General features: G+C 38.3%; 1 protein-coding gene across 2 annotated transcripts; it reads left to right on the top strand.

The window, feature by feature from the left end:
- The first annotated feature begins 213 nt into the window (after window positions 1-213).
- LOC132256830 (mitogen-activated protein kinase ERK-A) lies at window positions 214-9210 on the top strand. 2 transcript variants are annotated; one of them, XM_059753393.1, is made up of 8 exons: window positions 214-624; window positions 734-1254; window positions 4485-4611; window positions 4882-4992; window positions 5091-5225; window positions 6416-6532; window positions 6645-7001; window positions 8148-9210. In XM_059753393.1, the coding sequence occupies exons 2-8, from the start codon at window positions 1115-1117 to the stop codon at window positions 8274-8276; spliced, it is 1116 nt and encodes a 371-aa protein (XP_059609376.1). In that variant the 5' UTR covers window positions 214-624; window positions 734-1114; the 3' UTR covers window positions 8277-9210. The 2 variants fall into 2 exon arrangements, with proteins under 2 accessions (XP_059609376.1, XP_059609375.1); XM_059753392.1 differs by having other exon boundaries at window positions 708-1254.
- Window positions 9211-9776: the final 566 nt, after the last annotated feature.

Here is a 9776-nt window from a genome sequence, read left to right as displayed (position 1 = left end):
TCAATATATTTTTTTTGTTATATCAACATTTTCACCGCAATTACAATAATTTGGAACCGCAGTGTAACGTTGAATTCTGGAATTGAATGTGATTCCATTTATGGAATAATAAACAATCAACAAGAAGTTCTGAAACTTTAATGAAACGAGAATGAAACACTCTTTGTTATACTGTCATTCGTCATCGATTGCTCGTTGATAGGTTTTCCAGTTTGTCTTGTGCCGTTTGAAGAATCACATTGTGTGCAAAATATAGTGATTTTCCCTGGAAAAGCCTGTATTTTCCATAAAAATTCCACTTCCAATCGCTTCATTTGGCCAATTTCCAGTCTTTAAGTGTGTGAAACACCCGCCACAGTTGGTAAAAAGTCCGAAGTTCGGGGAGAATAGCTTGTGTTTTTTGTGCGATAGAGACTCGCCCAAAGCGCATCATACCGAACTGGGAGTACTTGAGTGAGCGAGACAGAGAGAGGGTGACGAGTTTCTTGGTGAAAAAATACTAGTTTTTCGACTGAACATTGAGTGCTTCTGGTGGTCATCGTGTCGCTGGAGAGTCTGAGTGTGTGCTGGAAGTGCGCATTTGGCGAGGAAGTGCGGGAAATCGGCAGGAAACGGAGACTAAAAGTGAGTTTGGCGTGTGAGCGTCCTTTGAATGGTTTCACACAATGGATGGCCTCAAGAGGTATTTTTTCCACTTGTGATTATAGGCAATTCCTCCGTCCTTCTCCTGCAGGATCGGCCAGACCGGGTGAGTGTTGAGGGTGAGCGTGGTCCCATGTCGTCACGTGAGCACACCCAGCGAGTGTGAAGGCGACCAACACAGTTTTTGCGTCAAGGTGATTCCTCGCGCTGGAGGACTTCCTGGAGAAAAGTCGTCACTACACAGACGCAGTGGATCATCAGGGGCGTGTGTCATCACACAACAACTGTTGATTTGACGAGGAACTTCGAGGAGGATTGCGTCAGTCGTGTGTTGCTTGTGCTCGTGCAAGAGTCGCACTCTCGCAGCGTGAGAAGCTGACTCCCGGATTCGGGCGGGTGTGCTGAAAAGGAGCTCCTGTGGCGGCTGAGGATATCCGTGAGTGGGATTGTGTGTGTGGCGAACGGATAAAAGATGGCAGAAGCCGGCAACAACAATACATCGACTGCATCCCAGAATCCCAATGCTGAGGTCATCCGTGGGCAGACCTTCGAAGTGGGGCCGCGATACACGGATCTCTCTTACATCGGCGAAGGCGCCTACGGAATGGTTGTGTAAGTATTCTGTTCTCTTATCATTGAGTCTGTCTGGGGCGATAAAAGTACTCTTTTCCGTATGAAATTGACCAATTTCTTGCCATTCACCTCAACCACCAAATCGATCCGATTGCCCCCAGAGACTCGCGCTGGGCAATTGAATATTCCGCCCCATGCTGATGATGATCAGTGTAATTAGCTAATTAATGATTCTCACCACCGCTGGGGCTCGATATTGAATGCGAGGAGGACAATTTGTGGGATGAATGTCTCATCTTTGTGGCACTTTAATTGCGCCTGACGGTAGAATGGGAGAGGGAAGCGCGAAGGGATAGAATTGCAAGTGAGGCCTTCGACTTTTTATGTCGCGTGTCCCCCTGCAACCCCACACAAATGGTGTCATGTTCGCCCCGTAATTCCCGTGCCAGCGCGCGGCGGTTGGATATAATGCTGGGATGAAGGAAGAGAGCGTTGATGGGCGTTAGGCTTCCAAGTCGTTTCTCGCTGTGAAAACAAATCCACAAGGTCATGTACCCAAAACCACCACCTTTTCCATCCATTTCTCCTCTCTCGCTCGTGCCTTCGGGGCGCAGCGAGGCGCGGAAGGGCGAGTGTCTGCGCAGTTACATCGCATGCGGGAGCGGAGGGACGTGTGTGCGCTCCAGGAACAACATGGCAAGGTTGACGTAGTCACAATTATAACGAGAGGAGAACGGATTAAGGGTGACGTTCGCCCCTGACGAAGGATTTATCTCTACAATCCTATATGGCAGAAATGTGGAAAAGAGGACTTGCCGGGTTCTGTAATTGTATTTGCACTCTTAAGCTAGAGAGGTTAAATTGATTCACCAACAATGTGATTTTGGATTTTTCCCTCCTTTTCGGCTCTGATATACTTCAGTGGTGTCACATTTATTGGCTCTATTAAGAGAGTTGATTTAGAAAAATCTAAATCTTGCAAAAAAAAAACGTTTAACACAGACAAACGAGAAAAACATTTTAGGAATATTGAATTATTCTTTGCGTCTGTTTTTCCACTTAAACTATGGCAATATTCCTAATAATTTGGACTTCATGGACAAAGGCACAAACTGAGTTCTCAATAAATCTGTTTCAGATATTTTAAACTTCACTGAATAAGTAAGGATTTCAGTGGCAATGAACAAAACACCCTTAAATTGTATCCATCCTTGCAATCTAGTAAAATTGGAGAGTGGTGAGGAAATGTGAGGAATTATTTGAAATTCAACACAAAGCGATGATTAATTTTATAGTACAAACCGTTAAACAGAATTAATTGCAAGTCAGGAGCGATAATTATTATCCACCCTTGTGTATGCGATTATAGGAGAGTTATTATGATATTGTTGATTATCGGTGTAGATGTGAAACCACTGAAAACTTTGATTAGGGATGGATTTATGGTCGTAAGCAGCAAAATAATGTATTTTGACAGAGAGCAAAAGAAGATTTTTCTTTTCTTTTGAATACTGAGATTGATTAGTGGGTTTGTTTTTGAAAATACCTTGAATAGAGATTTGCAGTGTGTTTTTTAGTAGTTCACTATCAAGGAAATTGTCTGAAATATTTCCAGTTCAGTTTAGATGTCAGTTCTTCGATTCCCTTCTTTACAATTCGTTTCTCCTTGACTCCAAGCAATTATCATAGAAGAGGTTGAAAATGAACGTCAAGTACATGTAGAAATACAAGAAATTGCTTAAACAAAAGAAAGAAGACGAAAGATTTATAAAAATTAATTCCAACTGAAACGTCAATAAACTGCTTTTGTTGCTTCTCATTGTATCACTATTTCGTGATAATTTATGCAATTACAATATTTGCATATTATCCTGTAACTAAGATAGACGTTAAATAGAACGAAACACTTTGGATTAATATGAACACGAGTTAGTAGGATAATTTAATGCCATGCAGAGTTTTAATTAATCCCATCTTCACAGTTAATTGTCAGCAAATGTGTCACTTAATATTTGAAATGTATGAGGAGATTTCGGGAAATTGTCAATGAGAGGAGTTATGATTTCAAGCATGATAGAATAATGCTGGGCCGACGAGTGTCTGCCATAAAATCCCGCATAAAGTGATAAAGAGCAATTTGCGATAAAGACACTGAAGTGTGTACTTTTGCCATTGAAATATGCGTGTGTTTGTGTTGTGAAAGGGCGATGGAAAATAAAATTCCTCCGTATGCGTCTCCCTTAATCCGTCCGTTTGGGATGTGAAAATACCATAATGCTTCATTTATTATTAACACGAAATAACTTTAGACTTTCCTTCCGCAAGACAGCACTGTCATATTTCACGCCGAAGGAAAGAAAGGGCGCCAAAGGGGTGAGAAAAAAAACAATCTGAAACGTGTCTTAATTTTTAAAAATTGCGGATTTTTTTTTTCTCCAAATTATACACCAAATTCTTGATATTGGATACTGTAAAGGGATTTATTTTTTACTGCTTTGTTAGCAGCAATGTGAAGGTTTTGGCTGTATTATGTAGACTCAGACTGACTGACATTTAATTGAAAATCAGGAGATAAATTTGCAATTCCTTGTGATCCCATCTTCCCTATGAAAGCAACAATATTGCGTGCTGGCATAAAGGAGTAAATTGATGAGAAAAGTCAGGGTGAGAGGGAGAGGGAGAGAGAGAAAAAAGAAACTTTGAGTGTGAATAATTGAGAAGGGTTTGGGGCGTGAAGGAGAGGATGCGAAATCCATTCCTGGGTCGAGAGGCATCATCATCCAGGGTTCCACCAAAATTGCGTATATAGATTGTGTGCACATGAGAACATCGGGTAAACGATGAAATGATTGTGGCCCGAATAACAAGGGATGAGCAGCAGAGTGTGGGATATCATGGTAATACTGAGGCCAGGAAATGAAGGGATGAAATTTTAATTGAACATAAAAATCTAATGCTTGTTTTTCCCACCACCTCAAATTGTGTTGTCCTGCGGTGCCTTTTCTGCGAATGGACGCCTGTGTTCATACGATGGTCAATGTTATGCTATTTTGGGGGTGATGAATGAGCGAAGAAACAATGCTGCTGGGGATTCTCTATGGTCTTTTGGGGGTGGGATTTTTTTCTTCCTCCAATGAAGGGCACAAACTCCAGTAATAACGTATCGTCTCTTCAGTCTATTCACTCTCCTCACCTCTTATCATTTGGCCTTTGAGAAATAAGTTGTAATTGTTTGTAATGGAATTCCATGTTTCATCTCTCATCAACAGATCCGCCACCGACACTGTGACAAGGACAAAAGTGGCCATCAAGAAGATATCGCCGTTTGAGCATCAAACCTATTGTCAGAGGACACTGCGGGAGATTAAGATCCTGACACGTTTCAGACATGAAAATGTAAGTAGAAATTCCTGCTCAAATTGTACACGCTTCACTGACTGTGGATGAAGGAGAGAAAGCTTAAGAAAATTTCCCCAAACTCATTGTCAATTGTGTTGTCATTTGAAATTGAGAAGAAGCTGCGGAATCTCCTCAAGGGAGGATTAAGGCTCCAACCCCAGACACACTTGTGACTTTCGCTGTGTGACGACAGAGAGGAGAGAGGATAAGAGGCAAAAACACTAAAAAGATTTATTTCATCTCCACCCCTTTTTCGTTTCATTGCAGATAATAGACATAAGAGATATTCTACGGGTAGATAGTATAGACCAAATGAAGGATGTATATATTGTTCAGTGCTTGATGGAGACTGATCTTTATAAATTACTGAAAACACAGGTGAGAAAGAAAATTACACTGGCTACAAAATAGCACACGCGAGATGTCAGGTGATAAATTTTGGTGTAAACGGGATTTTCTTGTTCTCTCTTCCACAGAGGCTAACTAATGATCATATCTGCTACTTCCTCTACCAGATTCTCAGAGGTCTGAAATACATTCACTCAGCAAACGTACTCCACAGGGATCTTAAACCAAGTAATATACTTCTAAATACAACATGTGACCTTAAGGTGAGTTCACCCAATCTGATGTCTTTGCTGTTATTGCGTGTGAAGGTGATGAAGGTTTGATGCCAGGATTATTGTTCAGGAATAGTGAGGCGATATCATTGTTTTCATTTAACTCTGTGGTAGATTTAGGATCGGGATATTGATATCGACAAATTCTTCTGCTGAACAGCATTCAATTTTGGGTTTCACAGTTTTTTTTATAACAGGGACTAGATTGAAAAATACAAAAGCCGCTGCTGATTAAATAACTATTCTGAAATGTTAAAATGCTTTGTTCCATTTTGTTGAAAGCCTTTTGTGATATCTTTCAATCTAATGGAATTTTCAATGTCCTAGCATTGTATTTCAAACTACATCTGAATTTCCGTGCTATTTCTCGTGTGATTATTGCATAAAGTTTTGGGATAAGTAAATTGATATGATAGTTAATTCTGCACAAAATTTCTACCTGACTGACTTACGATACCGCCCAATCCATCATCTGCGACAGACGCTTTACTCTTCACTCCTTCCGGTAGTCCTAAAAAAACAGGAGTTTATTGGCTTTAAGAGGAGAGAATAACTTAAACTTAAGAATGACTTAAGAGGTTCTAGAATAGGTAGATAAAATCTTCAGTCTAGAATTTAACCTACTCTAACAGTAATTACTTGTGAAAAAAGGTCGCTGTAGTTTGAGGGGATTAACATTAATTTTCCTCGTCAGCATTAATGGAAAACTCATTAAAATTTCACGAAGAGTTAATGTTTGATTATAATAGAGTTTTCAGAGGCATTTCCTGCGTATAAGGAAGCTTCAAGAGGCGTCCTTGTGAAGGCATACGAGCGAGATTAATTCTATTTTCCTCTCACCATGCCAACAAGGAGATGAATTTTTTTCTCATGTCTCTAAGTATCAAACCTAGCGACAAACTTAAATATTTGTACATTTGAAGATGGAGAAATAGAGTGATAGAGAGGCAAGAAGGGATGAAAAGGAAAAGTTCTGGATGGGACTTTTCCTCCTTTTGGGTCAACTGTAAATAGAGAGCGAAGGAAAGTGTATATAGTTAAATTGTTTGACTTTGAAATGAAGTTCTTCCTGTAATTGAGTTTCTAGCGAAGAAGTGGCTCTTGAGAGAGGGTGGGTTTTTCTTTTGGGTGTGAAATCGTAGCGGAATTAAGAGAGGAAACATGCTTTTTCTATTTGGCAGATTTGTGATTTTGGTCTTGCACGAGTTGCTGATCCGGAACACGATCACACTGGATTTCTCACTGAATACGTAGCAACAAGATGGTACAGGGCTCCTGAAATAATGCTCAATTCTAAGGTAATGAATGCCGTGCTCATATTTCGGCATATAAAGCATAAATGGATGCGGTGTTGTTGGGGGATTTGCGCGCCTCGAGATACATTTCTCATTTCGCTTATCTCTCCCTCAGGGTTACACACAATCAATTGATATATGGTCAGTGGGCTGTATCTTGGCGGAGATGCTGAGCAATCGGCCTATATTCCCGGGGAAGCACTATTTGGATCAGCTGAACCACATCTTGGGCGTGCTTGGCTCCCCATCAGAGGAGGACTTACAGTGCATCATAAACGAGAAGGCGCGTAATTATCTGCAGACGCTGCCGTACAAGCCAAAGGTTCCGTGGGTGAAGCTCTTCCCCAACGCTGATGTGCGTGCCCTCGATTTGCTGGACAAGATGCTCACGTTCAATCCTCACAATCGATATTCTGTGGAAGAGGCGCTCTCGCATCCGTACTTGGAGCAATATTACGAGCCAGATGATGAGGTATGGCAAGTTATTTTAGTACAAGTTAATCACATGCGGTGGAAATACGATAACAAATTTCAATGGTATCAAAATATGAATAATTCATGCCACAAATAGAGATTGAATTATTATTGTTTGCTTAATATATGATTAAGTATTGTTGAAAATCACTTTATTCGCTATTTAATTGCAAATAACGTAATTCTCTATATTTTGAATTATTATACTTAAAGGACTTGGGCAGATTTAAATTATTTTCAATTCAAAACGAATCTCAATATGAATTATATAAAATTTTGATGCATAAAACATTTGCTTCATAAATTTATATCATAGAATATTTTCTTCTTTTGAGAAATATAAAAAAAAAATGCAATGAAAATCAAATAATTAACATAATTTTTGCGATTCTCATGTCTCTCTCTGCTACTTTGCATAAGAAACAGTCATAAGCGTATACTTAAACTCAAATCTCAGTATTTGCAGAATGTTTTTTCCGCTAAATGCTGGGAAATTTAACTATTCACAACAAATTTAATTGATTTTCAAGCAGATTCAATTCAAATTGCGCTAAGATTACTGAAATGTATTTAATGGCACAATTTCTTCATCGCAATTAATGAAAATATTATTATTTATTCATAGAAATTCATTTAAAGTTCTCACATAGGATTTTCATAAATCTAAGTCGAGATGTTTTAAAATAGGGTAATATTTTAGATTGAATGAATTGAGCGGAAGTTATCGTTATAGATAGAATCGTTCAATTTATCGTATCTCTATTTTATGCTGCTGATGCTCCATCATAAGCTTCGAATCGTGAATGCTATCAATAATCTTCTTTTCATCCTTTATTCGGTCTATTAAATCTTATATTAAATATCTTAAATGAATGACGTCAGAAGCTTCTTCAGTAAAAACATCTGAATTGGAATTGAGAAAAAGGGAATGAAGATGATGAATTATGAAAGCAATGATATTCTAAATAATGAATTACTTAATATTTAAGTAACACAAGTCGAGAGATCCTTGAGACATTTTCATTCCTTTTCAGCTCGCAATTGCATATTTTTAATATTATATGGATGGCGTAAAGGGAGCACTGTGAATGGGGACAATGATTAATTTTCTTCTCTTTTTCTTTTTCTTTGTTTCTCTCGCCAGCCAATTTCCGATGAACCTTTCAGCATTGCCATGGAGCTGGATGATTTACCGAAGGAGACGCTGAAACAACTCATCTACGAAGAAACTCTCCTGTTCAAAGAGAAGAATCCCGATCCAGTAGTTACGTAAGTTTCTGGAGCACTTCGCAGCAATGAAATGAAATGGAATGATGACGGTGAGAGCGATGAGAGAGCAGTGGAGGTGAGTCAAATGAGATTTTGAGGCATTTGCGAAGGGAGGGAAGAGAGCGTTTAAGGATATTCGAGGATGGCGAAATGCTGGAAAATATTGTGCATAAGGCGCTTTTATGGATTAAGCAAGAGGGAAAGAGAGAGATAGAGAGAGAGAGAAGTGGTTGGTTAGAGCATGCAACAATGAAGGGAGAGTTTCGTGGAGACAACTGAAATCGTGAGAGTAAAGCAAAAGATTAGTCTTTTAAAATGTGAGTATATAATTGTGTATAAAACAACAAATTTTAACCCCCAAATGGAAGAATATTGATAGTAATGTTAGGAGATATTATGAAAATAAGGTGTTATTTTAGTAAGAAGACACACAAAAGGAGTTTTCTTCTGGTGTTGTGCCATGTAACAGAAAAAAAGTATAAGAAAAATTTAACATTTATTGCGATAAACTTATTGAACTTCAGCATTAAACAAGAACACATTCAATATGCATGCCATTATATCCTCTCCCCGAGTATTTACACACCATGAAATTGTAAAATGAATAATGTGAAAGGAAACTCAACGTACATAACGGATCTTTTCAATTGGAGCATTAAATGTAAATGGTGTTTTTTGCCAATTGATCATTCAATTGGCACCATTGTTATTTACTTGATATATATACAATTACAGATATTGAGCTAGAGAGAGAGACAATTTTTCAATATGACAAATATTACTTAGAGAAAAAGTGAAATGGGAGAAAAATTTCATAAAAGAGAGAAAGAGAAACTTCACACACTCAGGCTGAGTGCTTGTTATTAAAGAGAGAAGAGTTATATATATATATATAAATATATGTTTGAACTTGTGAGGCAGAATGAATAGAGAACAAAGAAATTTGTGAGGAAAGAAGTCTCTAGGAAGTTCATTGGAGAGTTATGAAAAGAAAAAAAATTGCAATTTAATTGAATATTTACATATATTTTTGCGAGTAAAAGAAACTAAAAAGAAAATTTTATTAGATGTGTTGTAAAAAAAAAATGGAAAAATTATATGGGAAGGAGAAAATGCGATACCGAGAAAAGGTTCCTTAATTATTTGTCCTTCTCATGAATTCGCTCTGTTTTCTCTCTTCGTTCCAAGTGTGCTATTGGATAATCAAAATTCACTTTAGAATGGTGAGGAGAAGAGACAGGAGAAGTAGCTACATATATTTTTAGGTCAAGAGAAAAACAAAGAAAGCAACATCCCTTCAGTCTGTCCCTTGTAAACTTTGACACTTGAGTTTTTCTTCTTTTTTTTTATTCTTTATATGTACCTGAGGCATATGTTGAAGCAATTGCGAGGGATTCGCTTGAAGAACAAACATCCTCTTTTTGTCTTGACAGAAGGCAAAAAATCAATTTTTTTCGAGAGAAGGTATTTTGGGCGGAAACATTAGAAAAAAATGATGTGGAAA

Source organism: Phlebotomus argentipes, unplaced genomic scaffold, assembly GCF_947086385.1.
Source record: "Phlebotomus argentipes unplaced genomic scaffold, Phlebotomus argentipes genome assembly contig_33, whole genome shotgun sequence".
Classification (NCBI taxonomy): domain Eukaryota; kingdom Metazoa; phylum Arthropoda; class Insecta; order Diptera; family Psychodidae; genus Phlebotomus; species Phlebotomus argentipes.
The sequence above is the reverse complement of the archived record's forward strand: the minus strand, read 5'-3'. Positions and strand labels throughout refer to the sequence as shown.